The 24,861-nt window shown below is 32.6% G+C and overlaps 2 protein-coding genes across 6 annotated transcripts in view; one reads left to right on the plus strand and one right to left on the minus strand.

The window, feature by feature from the left end:
- Positions 1-295: 295 nt before the first annotated feature.
- Positions 296-2,097, plus strand: LOC124354415. Its single transcript, XM_046804849.1, has one exon. It carries the CDS (start codon positions 383-385, stop codon positions 1,868-1,870), a length of 1,488 nt encoding a protein of 495 aa, XP_046660805.1. The 5' UTR covers positions 296-382; the 3' UTR covers positions 1,871-2,097.
- Positions 2,098-5,181: 3,084 nt separating this feature from the next.
- LOC124354417 overlaps positions 5,182-24,861 on the minus strand; it is a 61,000-nt gene continuing 41,320 nt past the window's right edge. For 2 of the 5 annotated variants that reach the window (XM_046804854.1, XM_046804852.1), the window contains 9 exons: positions 23,650-23,733; positions 22,984-23,067; positions 22,319-22,402; positions 21,958-22,041; positions 17,917-18,012; positions 16,387-16,485; positions 10,051-10,146; positions 9,433-9,484; positions 5,182-5,989 (listed from right to left, as the gene is read on the minus strand). In XM_046804854.1, coding sequence (XP_046660810.1) covers positions 9,462-9,484; positions 10,051-10,146; positions 16,387-16,485; positions 17,917-18,012; positions 21,958-22,041; positions 22,319-22,402; positions 22,984-23,067; positions 23,650-23,733 — 650 coding nt within the window. In that variant the 3' untranslated portion in view covers positions 5,182-5,989; positions 9,433-9,461. Of the gene's footprint in view, positions 5,990-9,432; positions 9,485-9,597; positions 9,667-10,050; positions 10,147-16,386; positions 16,486-17,916; positions 18,013-21,957; positions 22,042-22,318; positions 22,403-22,983; positions 23,068-23,649; positions 23,734-24,861 lie in introns of all 5 variants that reach the window. The other 3 variants (XR_006921681.1, XM_046804853.1, XM_046804855.1) reach the window with 3 other exon arrangements.

Consider the following 24,861-nt stretch of genomic DNA (forward strand, 5'->3'; position numbering starts at 1 on the left):
AAGCAAATATTACTTCATGACATAATTAATCTACTTCATGATTTTATATAACATACATTTTAAAATAAACATTAAAAACAACATACTTGTATATTGTACACTATAATATGCAGTCTCAATTTCTCCAGTGAGATCTACAGAATAAACTTTATTGAATACACATCATTACATCTGATAACGTATCACTAAGATAAAAGTACTCCACCTCTTCATTGAAATGTAACCTTTGTATTTCTGTATTTGTTTGTTTATAAGATGAACTGATAAGATGTTGGGTCAGATTTAGGGTTATCAACATCTTAATCTTATCTCTGAGACTTTAAAATGTCTGATTTAAAAGTAGTTTGGCATTTGATAGAAACCCCTATTTCACTTGTGAGTGATGCTAAATCTTTTTCTTCTGTTAGCTTTTATCGTTTTTGTTTCAACAGATGAAGATACCGTTGAGTCAGAGGAAACCTTTCAGAGGTTCAATGTTAGATCTTCAGATTTTGCGGAGATAGTTTCAACTGCTTCTTTTGTGGACAAATCAATGTATATCAAAACTTTTGTGGAGGACAGCGGCATTGTAGTCATAACAGCTCCCCACCATTTTGGAAAGTCAACAAACCTCAACATGCTGAAGAGATTTTTGGAAATTGAAGTGGATGAGGAGGGGAATAAAAAATCTAAAACAAAAAACATCCGTGAACCGGTAAGAGACACAGAAAATTACGCCTTGTTTGTAAACAACAAATTGAAGATCACAAAGAATGAAACCTTCATGAATTATCATTTTGGCAAGCATCCAGTGATTTCAGTGGATTTTGAGTTTGACAACATTCATGTGATGAGCTACGATATCGCTATCGACCAGGTAAAATATTCTATCCACCGGAGTTTTACAGAACACCACTATTTAAAGAAAAGTGATAGACTCAATTCAGAAGAGAAGATGATTGTAAAAAATTGGTGTAGCACATCAGGGTACAGCAAAATGACAGAAACTGAAGTGACCGATAGTTTGCGTCTGTTGTCACGTCTTCTCTATCGCCACTACGATAATCGTCGTGTTTATGTTCTTATTGACAACTTTGATTTACCAGCTGTCAATGCTCTTTTGTTTGCTGAAACAGAAGACATCATGGGAGGAATTTATAGACTAATTTCATCTGTCGTGTTGAAAGTGTTACAGAAGAATTTTCACGCACACCGCGGTTTGATTTCCGGTATCTCTTACATCGCAGGATCTCCCGCTTTGTATAGTTTAGGTTATGTTTCTGTTTGTCGCTTCTTAGAAGATCACAGTTATGCAGGGTTCCATGGCTTGACAAAAAATGAATCTATAGAACTCTTTTCAAGGGAAGTTTTTAACCTTAGTTCAGCACTGATAGATTTAGCAGAGACCAATTATGGTGGTTATCAGAGCTGCGGAAATGTAACCATTTACAATCTGTGGTCCGTCATTCATCTCTTGTTGACAAAGGAAGCTCGGGATTACTGGGCAGGACCGGGGATGTTCTTCAACTTGGAGAACCTCCTGAGAGCTCCCTCAATACAGAAAGAGATTATTTTCCTATCAAAAGGAATGGACCGGAAGGTTCGCCTCAAGAAAATCTATGCACCAGATGATGTTATCCGGCTGAGAGATCTGATCCTGAAACCGGAACTCCACAAGGATATACACAATGCGGACCTGGCTCTTGCCTTTCTTGTGGAGCTGGGATACCTTACATACGTCCCCACGGCACAGTCCTTTCTTGGCAGGAAGCGAGTGAAGATACCCAACAAAGAGATGAGGCGTCATGTGCTTCAACAAATGAAAAAGTACAAAAAACACTATGGAGCAATAGAGGAGCAGCTTGGATATGCTGCCAGGTCGGTTGATTAAGACATCTGTTCTTGCTGAATTGAGCTAAGCAAGGATTGTAAAGCTAAACTTTTGAAACTGAAACAAGGTAAACGTGTCCTACTTATAATTAATAATTGATCATTTCACTAACTAGACAAAGTATAACTTTTAGATGTTTCTTAAGTGGAAATGAAATTAGCAAAAATGATGAAGATTAAACAGTGTACATTTTGTATTTAAATACAGCCTTGAACAAGTTCACTGAATAAGGGTAGTCAGTTTAAATTCCTTACATGAAAAATGCCTACTGGAACCCTTGTTGATTTAACTGTGTTTCTTTAAACATTTAATTTCAATAGGTCAATGCATTAAAATAAAAAATAAAACATAACTTAATTTTTCAATTCATTTAACGCAATTTTATGCTTTAGAACTATTTTACAAAAATCTATACTTGGTTAAAAAAATACTGAAACAAAATAAGATTTAAACTAAATAGCAAAATATTGTTTTCTATATATTAATTTTGTTTAATGATTCAAAAACGTGGCCAAAAAATGGAATATGAATATTTTTTACTTCATGCAATTGTTCAGTTATCATGCACCAGAGAAGGAGAAATATGACAGCTTTACAAAATTCATTGTTTTGACGTTACTTCTATATCAGCAGTAACAATGTTTAGATTACTTTTCTTTTAAACTTAAAAAGTATTTTACCTCCAGACCACCCCAAGCTTCTATTTACGCCATTTTCATTCAAGCTTCCACCCAAATCTGATAGGTTGGTCAGTAATTCTGGGATAGTTTTACTTTTACAGACTCGGTAAAAATTTCTCTAACAAACTACACATTATATTGTCGAAAGGTGCCAAATAACCATGACAGTTAGGAGCTAGATGAGGTAAAATTTACTTCCCCATGTGAGTGTTCTACCTACGATCTTTGTTTACAGAAAATGCAGTTGAATAAATTAAAACTTGAAGAAGAGAAATTTATTATTTAACGTTGGCTTCTCAAAAGTTACTTTTCAAAATAATTTTGAGTTTTTTGTAGAAATATAATCTCAATTATGTCAAAATGATAAAGACCCTTTAACCTGTTGACGAGTGCAGCAAAACATACCCAAATGAGTGCACACGGCATTTGCTGTTTGGTCCCATATGAGGGAGCACAGCATTTTCCGTTGCAGACTAATGACTGTCAATTCGTTCTCACTGACTTACTGTGTCTAGTGGAGATTTTTGGAACTTTTCAATTGTTCCTAATAGTGTCGCTGTACAGTGCTGCTAGTCCTGTATCGTGGTGGCACCTGGTGATAACTTTTTAAACTATTTTACGGAAGCGGGACACAAGACCCGCTACTCCTCCAAGGTCGCTATTTTATAAAGCCACTCCCCCAGAATGACACAAAGAAGCGTAAACTACTCAGGCAGTGCTATGTGTGCAAACACACCACTCGAACTGGACAAAGAAGAAAAGAAACTAGGCTATGAATGTTCAACATGTGAGGTCGCCCTTTGTATATATCCTTGTTTTGAGCAGTATTACACACTAGCAAAGTTTTAAAACGAGATTATTGCTTTTAACAATCTACAATGTATTTTTATATACATTTAAACTGTAATAAACAAGTTTATTAACATTTAAAAGTTTTGTTTGTTTTACTCCCTAAAAGTCTGTCACTGGTCAATGAGGCACTCAGTATGGACCGTCATAGCGTCACGGCAAATGCGTCAACAGGTTAACCTCAATCCTGTAAACTCAAAAGAATGCTCTGCATATATATTTGCATTTTTAGGACATTGTGTACGCATGTTTATGTTTATTTACAAACATCATAATTTCTAGTCAGTTATATCAACCCAATACGTACTTTTGCTGCATTATCACATTGTGACCTATTTTTTCAATGTTGATCTCAAAATTGTTAACAAAAATATCATCCATCAATGTCTTTTGTTTAAAGTGTGTATTTTTTTTTTGCTTAACTTAAAATTTTTTATACCTGAAGAAGAGAATAGATTCCAATCCTTATGTTCTATTAATGTAACATGTGATGGAAAATTTTCTAAATCCTATTATCCCTTCATTATTAAGGTATTTGGCAATATTATGTAGCACTCACAACAGACAAGTTCTTATGACATTTTATCTGAAATCATACAAACACAATTTCCAAATATTGGCAATCTGTCAAATTTTCCCAAAACACCTTTCAATAATAATCATTTCCCTGGAATTGCTTTAAATATGGCCTATCAGTTCTGCCATACAAATGACAGCCTTCAGTAAAACAAAGCAGCTAGCATTTTGCAGAAGAAAAGAAGAGATCCCAACACTATCTGATGTTTAATTAACACCCCAAACAAAATTTTTAGGCATGACAGCAGATAATATTTCATGGACTAACCACATTGACCCTCTTTGTGGAAAGTGAACACTAGTCTGTATGTCAAGAGATTTAGGCACATCAGCGATTTGTCCACAGCACTGACCACATAGTACTCAAACATGATTTTAAGCTGTACGCTGGTTCATTTGATATCTTTTCCATGTAAGGAGGATGACAGTGTAGTCTAAGATCTGTACACAAGCTCTGTTCCTATGTCGAATTGTGTGTTATATGTGAAATCTGAATGTTACTTACAGCTAAAGAGTGATTTTAATTGGAATTTAAAGTTTGTTTCTTGTAGTCAGTGAATTTGGAAATTTCATATTTTGATTTCTTATACATATTTATTTGTAAAAATATAAAAAAACAGAAATCTTAAATTAAATAGTACTTTAAACAAATTAACAATTAAGATAACTGCACGCTAGGTAGAAATAAAAAAAAGTTATATCCATCGCTCTAAGACCTAAGATTTTCTTACCTTTATATATCTCTCGTTGGGCACTATACTGTTTTAGTTGTCGAACTTGAATAAATTCCACCATTATTCTCCTTGAAAGAAACTAATAACTAAAAGCTAGCATGCTCAGAAGCTGACTTAGCAAACAGCTGCAGTTTCTATCTTTTATGACTAAGTTGTTTCTCTTTATTTATTCAGTTGTGTATGCACCTGCTGGGTTTTCGAAAAACCTAACCCTTGCCAAGTGCTGACTGCTATTAATTTGTATTTACACGAAATCAAGCTGTACTTTAAAAAATCTCTTAGAAATAACAATTACTATGTTTATTGAAATACTGGATATTCTTGATTAGAAATTTGATAGAACTTATTAAGAGCATTAAAAGTTTAATGGACCAAGACATTGAGAAAGTACAGAAAGAAATATTGGCGATTTCCAATAAATATGATTGTAGATATGAAAGTATTCATAGGGATCATATGACAATACAATACATACAAAATGTATAAAAGTTTATTTTGAAAAATTCAGTACAAACTTGAAGTACTGAAAGTTGTTTACAGTACAAATAGTAGAAATAATTATAATAAAGGAACATCATGTTTCAGTACATTGCACAATATCAACTTACATTAAGCTAATTTATGCTTACTTACAATTTACAATTACTCCTAAAAATTACAATAAGAAACAAGTAAAAACATACAACATATACATAAAATAAAGTAGATCAAATATGTAATACACACTCTAGAGATCAAAATCAATATAATTTAAGAATATAAAATAATTAATTAAAATCAAATTAAAGTTGATAACACAACATGTATATACGCAGAATTATATTGCAGATAACAGTACATAACAAAATATACAGATGGAAAAACTGTGGGAAAGAATGTATCTTGTGACTGTTTATGAAAAAAGAGGATAAAATATAAATTATAATTAGGGAGAGAGAGAGCACGCACATCTGTATTTGGTTAAACAAGTGACTAATTATTATCATCATCATAATTAATTGTATGTAATCAAATAAGTATTTTAAAAGATTGTTTAATATTATAAGTTATAATCGTTCAAATTATTTAAATGATAATTAGTTACTCACTTAATATTACATGTGCTTATTTCAGAATTCTAATTGAGTAAAACAAATGTTGCGCTTCATCAAGATTAATTCTATGTGTTAATAATAGTATAATAATATAAAGTTAAAAATGCATACGATTGAGCAATCAATATCAGAAAAGGAACATGACAGAAAAGTGAAGAAACACAAGTACCATTTTTCTGGTTACATCTGAAAAAAGTAATAAATAACAGGATAAATATAAACAAAACAAATAAAAGTAACAAAAACTAAGAAGGAAAGGGTAACACAATCTTCCCGTTCATTAAAAACGCTCCAAATATAAAATTTATGAAGTTCTTAAGCAACAAAGAATCATCCTAATTGTAGTAATAATTAAATACTGTATATTTGAAAAGTAATTTTAAAAAAATTGTAATGAAAATATAAACAGCTAAATGCATAATGTAAAGTTAGAAGTCACTAAATAATAGATAGAATAGTCAGTTATGTATTTTCTAACCTTCCACCGATAGAAATAGGATATAAAGAAGGGGAGAGGGATGATGCAGAAAAAAAACTAGAAATATTAGAGTACAAATCAACCGAAAATTAAAAGCCTTTTATAAGAAAATGCAGTGAAGCAGAGACTAAATTTCTAACAACTACTAACTAATAAAATGCTTTGCTATATTTTCATCTTACTTTCTACCCAATTCAAAATACGAAAGAAAGTATGATCAATGGAATTTTGGTACAAATATTTGTATAAGCATACATGTACTTACATGGATGCACTGGCCATTCACAAAAAACACTGATTTTGGCCAAATTTGACATGTGGTTTTAACTGGTAAATGTATAATGATGCTACACAGATATACGAGTTTATTTATACTGTAGTTTATTTATTGTCATAGTATTTATACTATTTGATTTGTATTATAAATCACACAACAAATCAAAGAGCAACTCAAAACAGTTTTTATTTTATCCACAATGGTTCAATGAGCCACCCTTCTTCACATGCCACTCATTCAGTCGATAGCTGAGTTCTTTCCACAACTGGATCACTGTTAATGGGCAATAACTGCTTCAATCCTGTTTCTTGTCTGGTAATCAGTTAGTAACGGAGGAACATACTCATTACACTTTATGAAGTCTCAGAGGTAAACATTGCATGGTATTACACTGGGTGAAAGTGGAATCCATGGAGATTTGCTCACCTCTCCGTGCACAAATTAAGCCGCATTTCCACTTAAGTAAAAAATTACTAAAATTTGACTTAATGAAGATAGAAGGTAGAGAAAACAAACAGCATGCACATGCGGACTGGTGTATCTAACCAAACTGTTTGAGTTGCTCTTTCATTTGACGTTTAATTTATAATATAGTAAAATCAAATTTTGTTAAAACAACAGACTTGAAACTTCAATATTTATTTTAAAACATCAGATATTTTGTTTTGTTTGAAATTCATAAATGTATGAGAATTTGATCAAATCCAATATATTTTGACTCGTATATATAGGTTTTGTATGAATATTTATATTGTTCAAAGACACGTGAGAAGGTATTTTGTTTTCTTGTATTACAATTTCACTTGAAATTCCTTTAATTTATAATCCAACACTTCTGATTTACTGATATTCAATTGATCAAAAGAATTCGTCAGAAACTTGTGGTATGGAAGACTTTGGTAAGGAGATGAGAGGAGAACGTCTATTTTATGATGTCCACTGGAAAGCTGATTTTCTTCTGACAGACCTACAATTAATAGAAATCCTAAAACAGTTTGGAATTGTGCAGCAATTAATAATTACCACTGATAGGTCATGTGATCTATAAGTGGGGTGGAAACGGACCAAGAATTTTCAAAAAGTGTCATTTGTGGTACATAAATATTTAAAAATTAGTGAAGAAACGGTATAGTGTGAATGGCCTGAACTGTGCAGAAATCTTGAGTGGATGTTTCATATCACAATCCTTCAGCCTGTTCTCCCAGACTTATCAACATTTCGTGGTAAAATATGAAATATAACAATATCCATACAGCCCTGTAATTTTTAAATATTTTTTCCCTGTAACTCTCTTGAAAGAACAACATTTGAGAACATTGGAAAATTTCAATAAATGACAACTGAAGAACATATTAGTTATGCTGAATGATAAGTTCCAAACATGGGAGGTACTATGAAAGAAGGCATATGGACAGAACAGATTGGAGTTTGTAATCTAGTTTGTACAATAAATGACAACTGAAGAACATATTGAAATCCAAACTGTTACTGAAGAACAACTGGCTTGAAATCCAAACCTTTGTTCAGGCCAGTAATTTGCTGCAGTGGTTGGGTGAAAACTCTCTGTTTGTAAATACATCTAAAACCAATTTTCTTGATTTTGGAATTAGAAAGTCTGCTAAAACGTTGATTGAATCTCAAAACATTATGATTGGAGAGTCAGAAATGTGTCCTTCTTTGAATGTTAATTATCTTGGAATTGTTTTGGATGATCAGCTAAACTTTTTTAGTCACATTGATAAAGTCACGAAAAAACTAAGCAGCTGCATATTTTTGATGTATAGACTATCCTGTTTTGCTAGTGAGGAAATTCTTTTGCTTACTTACTGTGGCTGTTTTTATCCTTACCTTTGCTATGGAGTCTCTATATGGGGATACGAGAGTAAGAAAACTCAATATGTTTTTTCGTCTCCAGAAAAGAGCTATACGGATTATTTTCAAGTTGAGTCGTTTCCCAGTCTTGTAGAGGTTTCTTTCGCAGTAATAATATCCTTACGTTCCCATCCATTTATATCCTTCAGTGTCTTTCTTTTTACAAAAAGTATCCCCACCTTTTTTCAGTCAACGTTAATCCAGCCCATAATTACTCCTTAAGAAAAAGAAACAACCTAATCCTACCCTGCCATAAAACATCTTTTTTTGAAAAACAAAGTCTTTACTACTCCTGCATCCGCCTTTTTAACTCTTTGCCATCCTGCTTGAAAATTGTTGTGGACGATAGGGAATTTCAAAATCGTCTGAAAACATTTCTTATTTCGAGAGAATATTACAGTGTCCGGGAATACGTTGAGGATAATAAATTGTAGATCACTCCTGTTATATTGATTTGGTCTTGTTGTGTTTTGATCTGTTAGTAGTCTATACTTTAAGTTAGGATATTATAATTTTCTTGACGAATGCCTATGCATGTTATGTTTTTGGCAATAAATGAATTGATTGATTGATTGATTGATATTAGTTATGCTGAATGATAAGTTCCAAACATGGGAGGTACTATGAAAGAAGGCATATGGACAGAACAGATTGGAGTTTGTAATCTAGTTTGTACAATAATACGACTCACGATCAGTTATTTTTGGGAAAACTTCATATAGTACATGACGAATCCATTGTACAACAAACACTAAGCATATGATTGTTTGCTCTTTTAAAAGTCATCCTGTCAGAAAATTTCACTGTACATGTATTACTGGACAAAGTGATATATTCTTTCAAGAACTTGCCTTGGAATTTCATAATCTGGGTTTTGACATCCTCTATCCATATAATAATTGTTTTTAATTTTTAAATTAAAAAACTTTTATATACTTGAATTTTGTAAAACACACGGGATTAGTTACAGAACTCAAATCAATTAAAAAAGTAAAAATTTACCTTAAAGGGCTCTCCATTTATGACAGTCTTTAGCGTTGATACAGCGGTTTTCCTACAACAAAACAATTATTAAGAATTAAAAATATTATTTCACTGTTCTAAATGGTCAAATACAACTTGTTGATGGTTGTTCACATATAATACATAATAATAAAAAAACACTACCTTCTAGGTATCATTGCCACACTCTAATGGTGCAGTGACAGGCCCTTCTGATGAGATAAGTTTTTTATGCTACAAAAACAAAGAGAGATTAATATTAATACAATAGTTAATACTATATTAAATTTGCAAGTGAGTTTAGACGATTTTCTCTTAAAATAATCAATTGAAAATACCACTGGTGCTGAAAAAGCCATTACTATAATACCAAGACAATATTATTGCAATACTAAGTATAGAGAGTTAAGGTAAAACAAGTTAAAAAAAGATATAGATAAAAAGATAGAGATAGCAAGCGCCTAAGTGGATTTAGACAAAGATATGAAAACGATTAAAACGGGTTGCTAAAGAGAGGACAGAGGATTTTTCATACAGGCCAGAGAAGAATGGGAATCAATGGAAGGTCATGAAAAGCTAGAGAATGAAGTTTTAGTGAGACAATCCATTTATACTCACTCTTTGTTAACTCCATAATTTTCTTCCAAAACTTAAAGATGATGTTTGCTCTTTTCATATTTGCAGCATCGGTCAATAAAGACAATTTCTTGTATTCTGAAAAAATTTTAAAATTAATATTCTTTTTCAAACAGACAAAACCCTTACAATGGTTTTGTAAGGGTAGCTTATCTCCTAGTCACTTTTGAATTTATTATTTTGTTTAAAAGTTATACAATAGTTTGGGATACTACCAAGCTGTCAAAACATTCCTGGAAGTGTTGCTTAAGAGGTTATTTTCTTAAGAGGAAACTTTTCCTTCTACCTTGGCAGCACTGGTGGGAGTTGTGGCTGCCTCCTGCCAAGATTCCAGTTACATCCAACATAAAGGAGGGATAGTGGGCACTATCTTAGTCATGCTACCATGAAAGAAGAAGAGGTTTTCTTTGTTTCAGCTTCTACTAGTCAAAACGATACTCCCTCACGTTTATGGTTGCAAAATCCTTTAATCTAAGAGAGCTCCACTCACTCCAACATCGTCCTTCAGAGTAAATTTAGAACTATCAATAAACATTTTATACCCCAATATTTCAACATTTTGGGGTTAATAAAAGGACTACTCCTGGACATTGATTGGGTTGCCCAGATATAAAACTAGTAAAGTGATGTTTTGCTGTACCCAGTTAAAGTTCTAGTAGCAGATGAACCAGCCTGAAGTGAACTCATCTAGGATTGGCATTCTGTTACTGCTGCTGTTTATATGTATAATGTTTTACAGTGATAGGTGCTCACTTTGTCACATTTTGAAATATTCCCTTGAGAGCACTATGCCAATATTAAAAATTGTGTTCTGCTCGGGAAATAACAATTTGAGAACATTTATACGGACAAATGCGAATGAAGAGAATTCAGTGAAAGAAAGAAGCGACTAAAGTGCCTTGTCATGTTCTCTCCGTGAACTCGGAATTTCACATACTTCTGAAATTTTACCCTTGGCTGATGAAGATTGTAGTTTCTGTGAAATGTGATAATAAGATAACAGTCATTTTTTCCTAAGTAAGACAAAACATCCATAGTTTAGATTGGTACCACAAACAGAAAAATCTAACGAATACTTTGTAAACAACCACTCATTTCAATAACAATTGCATTTTAGTTACCAGCCCTGCCAACCGCAATAGAAACATTTCCCCTTGATCAAACTCCTGCTTGAAAGTTGGGACAATGCTAAGACATGTTTGACTGTATCAAAAATATTGAAATAAGAATAGTTCATTTTAACACTTGTTACTGCTTCTTTAGAAAAAAATTGTGATTAAAATTAGGCAACAAGTAGAAATCATATGAAAAGACAAGCTGTATTTTTCTAAGTTCTGATTGTTACAACTGGAACTGGGTATGCTATTATAATTTATTTCCACTGTATCCAATGTAAACACTAAGAACAGAGTTCTGTAGAAAATAAATGAATAAACAAAACATAAAGTGTGACAGATTTGAGTATTTTTTAATGGAGGTTTCCATCACTCGCAAGAAATATTACAAATTAAATTCTACCACAACAATAAAGATGATTAAAGCATTCATGTGGACTTCACAAACAATTACAACATTTCTAATTCAAAACTCATTACTTAAATAGATTATTGTCAGATTCTAATGGCTGGTCCTCCACTGGCATGCTGCTTTTTTTCTTCTCTTGCTTAAAAATAAGTTTGAGTTCTGAGTTTGTTCTGATATTTTGAATATTTTACAATTCAAATATATTTTTGCATGGTTACTGTTATTTTTGTGTACTTCCAGAAATATTGTCTTCCCACGGTAGATATATTTTTGGTTTCCACATTAAAAACTTAGAATAAAAAAAAAAACCAATATTTTTCTAGCTTATTCACTTTTATCCTTTTATGTCAATAAACAGCTTACTTTGAAATATATAAGTTAACCAAACTACTATAACTCAAGTTATTAATACAAAATGAAACCAAAATTTTGTGATATTGAAACACAGTTTTTACCACAGTCCTAAAATTTGGGCGGCTGAAATGCAAAGTGGTCTAAGTCATACAAACCTGTTTCTGAGATAATTGATGTTTTAGATTTTTTGCAATAATTTTGTAATGACTGACTTTAGTTAAACAATTATTTTTTAGTTACTTTTGTACAATAATCTTTTATTTTTTAAAGCATATAACATTTTTTTTAGCGTGTTTTTCCTTAACGCTATAGCCAAAAAACTGACTTAGACCACTTTACCTTAAGTAAGTTTTAATACCAATTTTAATTAATTAGATGGGTTTAAAAACGTGACTTAGATCACTTTGGCTTACGTTAGTTGATACTTTTAGCTATCTGGGAAAATGAAAAATAAAAAAAAACTGGTAATAATAAAAATTAGCTTACTTTATTACAGTTCAACTTGTATAAAAAGACATGATAGGCCTACATCAGAAAATGTTTTTTTTTTTTTTAATCAATGTTTTCGTCTTGCTCTGGTTCAGCCACCTCTTCCAGAAGTCCAATGTCCTCAACATCATCACCTGTGATCAAGTTATGGTAGACCTCATGATGAACGGGTGGAATATAGTCCAAAAGGTCTAACATATCCCTTTTCTTCTCTTTAGTCACAGTCCCCGTCCTGTCACAGGACGGGGAGGCATTGTACAAGTGACTTTGTTCAATCAACCCAACAGGTATTTTGGTCATTGTTTCGATTTTTTCTTTGTCTTTTTTGTTTTCGACCAAAGCGAGAGACACTGATTCAAACTGTACCATCTTTCTGTAGAGTTTCCTTGTAGAAAAGGACAAAAGGTTCTTCTCTGATAAATCTGATCCACTGGGTTTTTCAGCCAGTTGAATTTTCCTTTATCAACGTTCACTGACCGTTTAGTTACAGCATCAACTAACTCCGTTGGTGGAATAGAAGTCCTCTCTGTCCATTTTTGGTTAAGTGAAACGGAATTCTTACATTCGGCATTTCAGGATGGCCTCATTCCACTCATTTGGGGAATTAAATTACCTGTAGCTTTTTCTGCGCATAGGACTCGATTGAAGCAAAGTACGTGTCATTTGGTAAAAATGAATGGCCACTTACCATGTATTTCAAATCAATTACATCGATAGACGTTTCCATCTGTGTCAACTTTTGCATAGCAATAGCAAAGTTCCAATTTCTGTTTTGTCCAGTACATGTATCGCTGTACATAACAATATGTTTGCAATCTTTAGCCCTTGATTAGCAAGTGCATTGGTTACGCAGGAACTAATCTCTTGGGAACCACGGGAAAGCTTGGGTTTCGTCCCATGTGTACATAAACCCTAACCCATTTTTTAGTTCGTGACACCCTAATTGTACAAATACATGTTTCGCTTATAATAAGCTATACCAGTAGTAAGTCTAGGAAATGGTAAAGCTTTTTCTAGGTCAAATGTGAACGCATAATAGTTTGGATCATCTTTTGATTGCTTTGCGTCTTCGTCCTTTTGCTGACCTAGCAGCTTCTGCTTTTCTTAAATGCAGTTCATGCATTGCTTTCAAATGTAGTTTTTTCCTGCTCATTTTGTAATACGTTCAATTTATTTTTAAACACATCGCATTTTCCGCAAGTATGTTTTAGAGGGGAATGAAAATGTAAAGTTGAACTCAGTGTTAAATGTGCGACGATACACCGCCTCACTGACAGGATCGCCTTTTCCCATTACAGTATTCTAAATACGACTTGTACATAGCAGTGATGGTCAAGTGTGATGGTAAATACTTTCTGTTAGGGTTTTGAGTCCTAGTATATAATGCGATTGGTACGCAGGAAAAGAGAATATATGTTCCCTAACAACATTCATACGAATAAACAGCAATTTTGTTGGCTGGAACATGACAGCCACGTGTTCGTCCAATCCAGGTGCTTTTCCATCTTTTAGCTTCTTCAAGGATCGCGTCAATCGACCGTGGCTGGATCTGAAAGGTGTCAAAAAAAATACTGTCTACAAACATTGATGTTGTTGCCATCCACATTATGAATGTAAAAAATGGTTGGACGAGCTCTTGTTTGGGCGGGGGGAACCATCCCTTGGCCGACGACATTTTTGGGATTTCTTGCTTAAAACAAGCCACACAAATAGGCATATTTGCAATTTGAAAGATCCCAACTTCCAAAAAACTGAAAAAGCATGTTTCCTTGTTTTCTTCATCAATGTTATTGTCACATTTCTTTTTGCACAAGCACGGAGTATTTCTAAATAATTTTGCTACAACTGTTTTTACCTTTCTCTGTTTTATAGGACGAACCAGAATTCCTTTGCTTCTTTCTATATTTTGTCGCTTGCTTTCTCTTCTTTGACGTTTTCGTGTCCTTTTTGGGTGGCTCTTCTTGAACAGCAACTGGAATCATTTCATCATGTCCTTCGCCATCACCATCACCAGCAGAATTTTCAGGGTTTCCAGAGTGCCGGAGAGTCATCTGTAACAAAAACACATATTCGTTATATACAGATTGAACTATAGCTGTACGCTCTAAAAAAAAAGTACCTAGTAATGTGTAGATCTAGGCCCAGCCCGGTACAAGTTTTGAGGTTAGGTTCATAATTATTTATTTTCTTACCTGAACTAAATTCATCAGAAGGTTGGGAAGTCATCTGATCCTGAGTACTGAAGAACGCTAGGCTCACTAGGTGTATCATCGTCTTCCATCACCGTGAACTTTATAAACACAACAATAATTGGCAAAAGAAAGCAACTGTTTCAAGCCTCAGCTGGTATGACAAGTGAATGAACAAATCGATTTTCAGGCAAACTGGTCTAAGTCTGACTTAGACCACTCTGCCGGCCGAATATACAGCTGACATCAGTCAGGCACAGTAAGCTTCTGCGCTCTAGCGGATTTTTAGGCGAACTAACGACCTGGGTCTCTTTGCCATAAAATGAAAATCAGCTGCTGGCAATCCAAATATGACCATAACTCAAAATGACAAAAAAAGTGACTTAGACCACTTTGCCTTTCAGGCCGCCCAATTGTAAAACAAATCTAGGTATTTTGGTATTATCAGGAGGGCCACTATTTGTGAAAGAGTTTTTCTTATTGAGAACCTAAAAATATACATTTACTAGGACGAACATACTTTATTTGACTTACTGTGAAAAGTATATGTCATTACAACAATCGGTACTTGTTTTCTCCCTCCCAAAAGAAAGCGATGTTGGTGAGAAGGCCACTCTGTCCCTATACTACTCGTTATTATGCAATATAAGTAGGTTTAGATTAGGTTATCATAAATACAATACTAGTAGTATCAAAGTTAAAGATAACCATCATGAGCCCTCACATGATCTGAATTTGAGTACTATCTCAAGGGATGTTTTTACTTTATTTGTCAGAAGTGCCGGGTGATGTCATATGCGCTACCAAAGCCTGCACTGATGGCCAGGGGCATCCATGATGAACCTCCATTATAATTTGAGAGGGGCGAGTCAAATCAAATATTCAAACTGAAACTCTCCTACTATTTGGCAGTGGGACAAGCATAGGGCAAGCTTCTCTCTCACGTTTTGAAGTCTGAACTGGTATTTGGTTGCAGGTCTCAAGAATCCTGTTTCTTAAATCTTCAATGTTTTCTACTAGTTTTTTTAATCTTAGTGTAAAGACTTCATTAACATTTTGATGACTATTATTATGGATGGAAAAGAGATAGCGATCTCTGGTTTTCACCATTATTTAAGTTTGTTGGTCTTCAAAATGAGGGGTTTAACATATGAAATTTTGAGTTTTCCCCTAAATCCCGCATTTTGAAAAACACAAAAAATGTTAAAAATCAATAAATGAAACTTCCTTTACACATAGCGGCACTACCTAAAGGATATCTCCTTATATAAACTTTATAGAAAAATGAGGGGGATCCTGACTTTTTATTCACTCTGTATAGCCTAATAACAAGTAGTAGCTAGGGAAAAACTGGCCTCCTTCTTGCCGACTTCGCTTCCTTTTGGGAGCCAGAAAACAAGAACCAATTGTTGTAGTAACATATTGACATATAATTTTTACAGTAAGTCAAATAAAGTATGTTCTTTATAGGTCCCCGTTAGAAAATACTCTTCCAAAAATAGTGGGCTCCAGATAACACCAAAGTACCCAAATTGATTTAGGGCTTTAAATATTTAGAAAAATGATGTTAAGCCAAGATAGAACAATCTAAATAGGGTCCCTTTGATGGAAAGTAGATCTTGATAGTCCCAAATCCATCTCTTTAAATAAAGGCATTTTTGAATTTAATGTAATTCACACAGTAGGGATATTATACTAGAGAAGGAATTTATGATGGAACTTATACACTTTTATACTTCCAAAGAAAGTGTTATAAGCTTACCTTTTTGAATGATTAATTTAAAAGAACAGTCATCAATGACATGAACACATGGAGGTGTAGCCATTTTCATGATGTACTCTTCATTTCGTTGAAATAATTCTGAAAGATTTCAAGAATAAATGTTTAAATGAATTTGCAATATTACATTTTTTGTTTCAGTTTTGAAATACAAAAGGAAGAGGTGGACATGAGGGAGGGGAGAAATAATTTATATTTGTAAAACTTACATGAAAACAAAAATTTGAATTTGTTGTTTAGTTGGTACTTAAAAACAACAATTTTGTCTAGCTATTAGTTTAAAAAAATTAAGGTAGTCTAATACAAATATATTTCATTGCTACTAATTACTGCACTGTTATCATATACATGCACTGATCTTCATCATTTAGGTGTTAAAGGATTATATGATTGAAGATAGCAATATGAGACCAGGAATGGTCAAAACGGTGTAATTTTATGAAGAATGTCAGTGCAGTTATGAAGAAACATTGGGGAAAATATATTGAACTTGAAAGGATAATGGAAAAATAAAAGGAAGGTAATGAAATTAAAAATATCTTCTTTAATATCATACAATTACTTATCAAAACTTTATTACTATGATAGAAAAGTATGTATCTTGTATATGAGTAACTAACATTAACATTAATTTGGTTTGGAATGAAGCAATACCAAATAATAGGGAAATAATTATTATACACATGTGAAAAGTAAACTTCTATACTGTTTTCTTGTATAGTAAACTTTCAAATCGAGGCACATTGTACTAGATTTTCAATTCCTAGTTTATGAATACCTCAAAAACTACAGCATGATTGAAATAAAGTCACAATCTTTATTGTACGCCTCAAGGAATGTCAGTATATGTTTTTTATGGTCTTCTGTCAAAATCTATGACACTCATTAGGCACAAAATTTAACATTCCATTTCTTGAATTGTTATTACTGGAAAAACATTGTTAAATTTAAGAATTAATTAAATTTCCACACATGTTTTCCTTGAGTTTCTGTCGATTTATCAGCGACAAGACAAAAATAAGACATTTTAGCTTGATATTTTTGCCTACAGTAATCTTGTTATTGAAAGCACGTCACTACTTGCTGGACTTTTCTTTAATGCGTATATTCACTAAGCGTGGGAACGCTAGGCCGTCAACATGGCGGCTCTTGTCCTGCCCACAATCGTACTGAACTAAATATAAGTTGTATTTTGGCTTTCTCACATACCTTGCGATATAATGCAAAACTATTAAACTTGCAAATGAAATAAATATCAGTTATTTATAAATCTACATCCACATAATACACACATAAAGCTTCATGCAAGAAAGACGAAAAAGAAATCAAGGAATTGTTGTGGCAAGTACAATTCTGACTTGTAACAAACTACTGGGGGTTTATGTAGCCTACAATAAACCTTGCAATAACACACGTGAACTTGTAGTTTAAATTTTTCTTTATGTAAAATTAATTATGTGCAAATAATTATTGTACTCTGAGGTAATAAACACATTCTACTTATCTACTCACCTAATTCAGAGATCAATGCCTTCTTCAGTAAAGTATGGATTACAGCTGCATTACTTCTATCCTCAGGATTATCCGAAAGAACCATTTGTCTGTAGACTGAAACATTCCAAATCTATCAGAAACACATTCTTTTGCAATTATGTTTGGTTTAGTGTGTAAATATAACTTTTATCTGTAATTATTATGAAATATGCAGCTAAAAATTCTAGTTATACACATCAAACATGTTTCCTTTACGAGAGAAGTTTTACAAATTAGTTATCTCATCTAATTTACAACCTTTTTCCATGCTAATTATTATTATTTTCAATGTAATAAAAAGCATACAAAAAATATGCTTTTTGTTATATGTTTTTTTTTTATTATGTAATGTAATAATACATAATCCTTTATTACTTTCAAACTGATAATTTAGTTTCCTACAAGAAAACTTCCACAACAAACAATTTAACGAAGCAATAAGTGAGATAGATGCATTCAACTAAAACAATGCACAGAGCTTGATATTTGTGCAAAATCCTACCAGCCAGCTCATTCTTCACTACTCACAGGGGCCTGAGTCAAATATCGCCAAAGCCAAAAGGTTAAACATTAATAGTAAACCACATTTTAACCATAGCCTAATTGTTATACATTTAAAATTATGTTTCTAATCTTAATTGATTGATTGTATCTTAACACCATATTTATTACACTGATATAAATCATATATTTTTTACATCATCATATTATTAATTAAACCATCCCATTTAATTAATATGCTAGAAATTCTAAATTTATCTCATATTTTCTGTCACCTTATAGCATTGTCGTGATGCAACAGCCAGTTTTTGTCTTTCCACAAATCAGGCGTTTTTCAACGCACATTTTCCCTCAAACACCTTAAAACGTCACAATAAAAAACAGAGTCCACTGTAACACTAGGTGGCACAAACTCACGATGAACAGTAAATGTAATGTCAAAAAAACCACGAACATTGTTTTTAGCACTTCTTACTTGTCTTGCTTTTTTCAACTTTTACAATTGTAGAATTTTCCAAACTGATGACTGCTGTTTTGTTTCTGGACCATAACCATAAAACCAACTTTCATCACCAGTTATGATCCTGGATATGAATGTGGGGTGATTTTCAGATGTCTCTTTTGAGTTCACTGCACACATCAACTTGATGCTGTTTCACTGCACACATCAGTATGTTGCAGTGATCAACAGTCAAAAGCCGAGACACAAATTTTGCGACAACTCGATGCATGCCTAGATTATCAGTTAAAATTTCTTGACATCTTCCATAGCTAATACCAACACTACTACATAAGTCATTTATTGTCTTCATGAATGAGGTGCTGAATTTTTTACACAATTTTGTCTGTTTTGCTCTTGGAAGGCCCTCTTGAATGATTATCAACATCAATTGAAATTCTACCAGCCTTGAAAGTACAACTAAAAAATCTGCGTTCTGCTCAATGAATGCTCTTAAAAAGCTTCTGTTCATGATTTTTGAAGTTCAAAGCCCAACTTAATGCTAGCCCGTTGCTTGAATTTATCAACCATCACAAAAATCGCTACATAATGACAACATACAACAACATAGCACAACTTGTAAACATAACCTAACCACTCACAACAATGGAACTCTGCAAAATGAATCAGCGCCTCATACAGCAGAGGCCACAGGTGCACAATCATATACAAGGTGGTATCAGAAAGTTCCTAGACTGTACTCGCCATTTTTGTGGATGTGACTGTACAAGCCGGACACACCAGAAGCCTTGTAAAAAATCAATAATCTATCCATATTTTTTATTGAATTCAAGTACAATACATATTAAGTTAAGTAGTAAGAAACTTCTTTATCCCTTACATATATGAATTAAATTTTATCAATCAGGTATGATTGATCAAAGGTTGAATCCTACTCCAAATAATTATCTTATTCTAAATTATAACTATTAATTGAAATTCAATTCAGCCTTATTTGGTGAACAATATTTTTAGTTAGTCTTTTACTTATATAAATCAATTACATGGTTTATCAATACGTGACCATGCAATATATAATTGGCCATGGGAGAAACATAAGAGTTTCTAAATCTAAGCCGCAGACTTTTGATTTTGTGGGTAATTATGCATATTTTGTTCCATAGTTGATTTTGCCTGGTTTTCTGAGCAAGGAAATATATAAATAGACAAAGGACAGAGAAGGATACTTCTATCAAAAGACAGCTAAGATGGGTTTTATAACAGACTTTAAGTAAAAGTTAGATAGTAACTTTATCTTCTTTATCAACATCACAGTACTGCAAGCACTGCATACATTTGATACAATGTACAGTTAAAGATATATTTTTATTAACATTTTTTATTTTCTTATCTGGATATTTCCTTACTCTATGATAAGCAGCGGTTGTAGAAAAGGTGATGAAGAAAAAAAAGGCGATAAGAAGTGATGTTACTATCAAGCTTACTCTATACTTTCAAGGCTATAAAATGTAAACAAACTGAAGATAGTTGTTAAATTAATTTAACATATGGTTGTACTGTCATAAAACTGAGTTTACAAGGAATAGTCGATTACATCTAATAGGCCCTAGAAGTAAATTCAACCCTTAATCTATAAAAGCCTTAAATTCATATTAAAAACATTAATGTTTCTTAATCGAGATAAAAACTATCCTATCTTTGAAGTTGGACCAAGCAATATATGCCTATACAATTTCATTTGAATCGCTTAAGTGGTTTCGGAGATTAACGTAAACGAATATTGTGACATATATACATGTTTAATTTCGTGCTGTGTTAGTATTAGTAGTAGTTAGTAGTTAATTGGCTATCAAGTGCCAGCTGATATACATCACTAACTATATTAAAAATATCTTTGTAAGAAACTAGGCGTTAAGACAATTTTAAAAATAAAACAAAAATTAATTAAATTACAGAAATATCTAGCAGTTAAGTTAACATTGACTTTTTGGTGTTTTAAGAATAATTTTGGAATGGACCCCTTGGTCCACTCAACGGATACGTACGTTCAGAAGATTTAGAATTGGAAAACTTCCTAGAGAAGCTGTTTGCCTGGTCAGGTAATGTTGAGTGCTTAGCCCAGTACAAGTAATGCACATTATAAGTATATAAAAGATGGAAAGGATTTACGAGATGAAGCTCATAAAAATCCATAGTGAGGGAGTTACTGGAAAAATATCACAATGTACAACAACTAGTGCAATACAAGAAATGTCCATAGCTTGCCTGCATACAGAGAGGAAATAGAGGGGCTAAGAAGGGAAAAAGAGAAAAATGAAATTGAGCATGAAATTAATTAAAAGCTGCTTGAAATAAGATTAAATGAGACAGGTCATAACAGTAATGGAATTCATTCTAATAAAAATGGGAGAATTTCAGACTGAAAACAAAAAGAGGATCTCAAAGTTTTATTATTGTTATGCTGCATATGGAAAAAGTATCTCAGTAAGGAATATTAATTGCTTACAAAAGCTCCAGGGTTCTGCCATATGATTCATTTTCAATCTTAGGTTTTTCGATCATGTGTCTATCTATCAGGATGCTCTCAACATGTTGCCAATGGAGGCTATATGTAGGGTAGCTGCATGATCCACAAAGTTCTATCCCTCAGGGAACCTCAGTACTAGAGTGGAACACTTACATACCAGGAAGATATTGCTCTACGGAGCACCTGTCATAATCCGGTTATACTTTACCAGGGTGACCAGGAATTCGAAAGAAATCATTTTTTATTTTGGGCCTGTATTGTACAACGGCCTCCCTAAGTGTCTTAAATTTGGTGTAAGTCACTGAGCCTTCAAACTAAAGTTGGGATGTTGTTTTAGGATATAAATGTGGTTTAAGAACATTCAAATATCAATGTTATCTTTATTTTTTGTGTTATTATTAATTAATTTATTGCAGTTTGATTGTATATCTGTAATTCAATAAGACGGATTGTTCTGAAAAAAATTGTAACTGAGAAACACTCTAAAGGCATTTTGATTTATTTTTTGGATAAAAACTGTATTAAAACTTACCTTGGAAACACGTATTTCTGAAAACGGTAATAGGAACATAACCACAATTGAGATCCATTTCCAGCCCACATTTATACAGCCACTCTGAAACATTTCAAAGTTATGAGAACTGTACTGATAGTTCTTACTCCGAATAAGAATGTCTAGTTTATTTTATGATGCACAAACACGGATGCCACGGTATTACTAGTCTATACTATGATGCAAAAAATATAAGGAAGATGGACACCCGTACAATCAGTTCTTAAAAGGATTACACAAACAAATGTCAATGTTATAGGAAACAAACTGTATATTAATTTTTAACAGACTCATTTACTTTATTATTTATACACTTGTCCATTTTAATACATCAACTCACCATAATCACGCTCTTTGAAAGTGTCAGTGTTATTGGTCCTTGATGACTTCATGGAGCACTGGGTATTTTTTGGTGCAGTTTCATCTGAGACATATATATACATCTTAACAATCCATTATCATACCTACTTATAATAGCACTAATGCTATTTCATATTCTAGTTAAATTTAATGAAAGTGCAGTGTTTTATGTTGATTTTTTTATGCCCACTTGTAGATTTTTTAATATATGTTTATATTTTTCTGAATTACTGGACATCAGGCTAAATATTTATGTTATTTAACATGAAATGTTTACCATATCTTATTTTTTACAGTTCCCAATACAATTTTTAGCTTATTGACAGACAAAAATTTAATTTTCTACAAGGAAACGTTAAGTTTGATACAAATTTATCTTGTTGTTTTGCAATAAATTGTACTGATAGTGTACTCCGAATAAGAATGTCTAGTTTATCTTATGATGCACAAACACGGATGCCACGGTATTACTAGTCTATACTATGATGCAAAAAATATAAGGAAGATGGACACCCGTACAATCAGTTCTTAAAAGGATTACACAAACAAATGTCAATGTTATAGGAAACAAACTGTATATTAATTTTTAACAGACTCATTCACTTTATTATTTATACACTTGTCCATTTTAATACATCAACTCACCATAATCACGCTCTTTGAAAGTGTCAGTGTTATTGGTCCTTGATGACTTTATGGAGCACTGGGTATCTTTTGGTGCAGTTTCATCTGAGACATATATATACATCTTAACAACCCATTATCATAACTACTTATAATAGCACTAATGCTATTTCATATTCTAGTTAAATTTAATGAAAGTGCAGTGTTTTATGTTGATTTTTTTTATGCCCACTTGTAGATTGTTTAATATATGTTTATATTTTTCTGAATTACTGAACATCAGGCTAAATATTTATGTTATTTAACATAAAATGTTTACCATATCTTATTTTTTACAGTTCCCAATACAATTTTTAGCTTATTGGCAGACAAAAATTTAATTTTCTACAAGGAAACGTTAAGTTTGATACAAATTTATCTTGTTGTTTTGCAATAAATTGTACTGATAGTGTACTCCGAATAAGAATGTCTAGTTTATCTTATGATGCACAAACACGGATGCCAGGGTATTACTAGTCTATACTATGATGCAAAAAATATAAGGAAGACGGACACCCGTACAATCAGTTCTTAAAAGGATTACACAAACAAATGTCAATGTTATAGGAAACAAACTGTATATTAATTTTTAACAGACTCATTCACTTTATTATTTATACACTTGTCCATTTTAATACATCAACTCACCATAATCACGCTCTTTGAAAGTGTCAGTGTTATTGGTCCTTGATGACTTCATGGAGCACTGGGTATCTTTTGGTGCAGTTTCATCTGAGACATATATATACATCTTAACAACCCATTATCATACCTACTTATAATAGCACTAATGCTATTTCATATTCTAGTTAAATTTAATGAAAGTGCAGTGTTTTATGTTGATTTTTTATGCCCACTTGTAGATTTTGCCCACATAAAATGTTTACAATATCTTATTTTTTTATAGTTCCCAATACAATTTTTAGCTTATTGGCAGACAAAACTTTAATTTTCTACAAGGAAATGTTTTAAGTTTGATACAAATTTATCTTGTTGTCTTGCAATAAATAATAATAGAATGAATAGAGATTTATTTTCTCCATAACCTTACTAAATGATTTTTTACCTGTAAATGTATTAGGTACCACAATTAACACAAATACATTTATATTAGTTGTCTTAATAATTTTTTATGTATTTTCAGTTTGCATATTAAACTGTGTTTATAAAGTAAAAGTACAAAAAAATAATAATGAGCGAAAATTTGCAGTTACAATACAACAGCTAACACTAAATACAGTATATTTGAAAAGTCCCGGAAAGGTTTAAAAACCATCACTCACTAACAATGGTATAAAGGCTAATGACTTTTAAAGAAAAATTCACCATGTCGGAAATCCTATTGTTGTCAACACATTCTTATGGCATTAATGAAAAAACTCTGCAAATACCTTCCGATATGTTAAGAAACTTTAACCCTTCCCACGTGGCAAACGTGGCCTAATTTTGACCGAAACGCGGTAAACGGATATATCATTCAAAGTCTATTTTGTGTTATTTAATAAATTGTAGTTGCCGTGGAATCCGCTAGAGTTCAAGGGAGTGTTGAATACTTGTTACGAAAAGCAGATGTTACAGTTTGAACCTCATTGGCGCGTCGCAGTGGTGGGAGGGCGTGGCTTTGTCCCTCGTGGCGTAATTTAGCCTCAGTCTGCGGCGAACCATTACGCGGTAAACGGATATATCCCGGCACGGCATATTTTAGTGTTTAACGCTGTTTTGCCATATTTCCTTATCTACTGTTCGTGTTCCTGTTGTATTTAGCATTATATTATCTTTTTATTTTGTTATTACTTTATTTGTTGTGTCGTTATAGGCCTATATTGTTGAATGCAATGGCGAATCCTGAGGATTTTTGGT

The sequence above is a fragment of the Homalodisca vitripennis genome, chromosome 2, assembly GCF_021130785.1.
Source record: "Homalodisca vitripennis isolate AUS2020 chromosome 2, UT_GWSS_2.1, whole genome shotgun sequence".
Classification (NCBI taxonomy): domain Eukaryota; kingdom Metazoa; phylum Arthropoda; class Insecta; order Hemiptera; family Cicadellidae; genus Homalodisca; species Homalodisca vitripennis.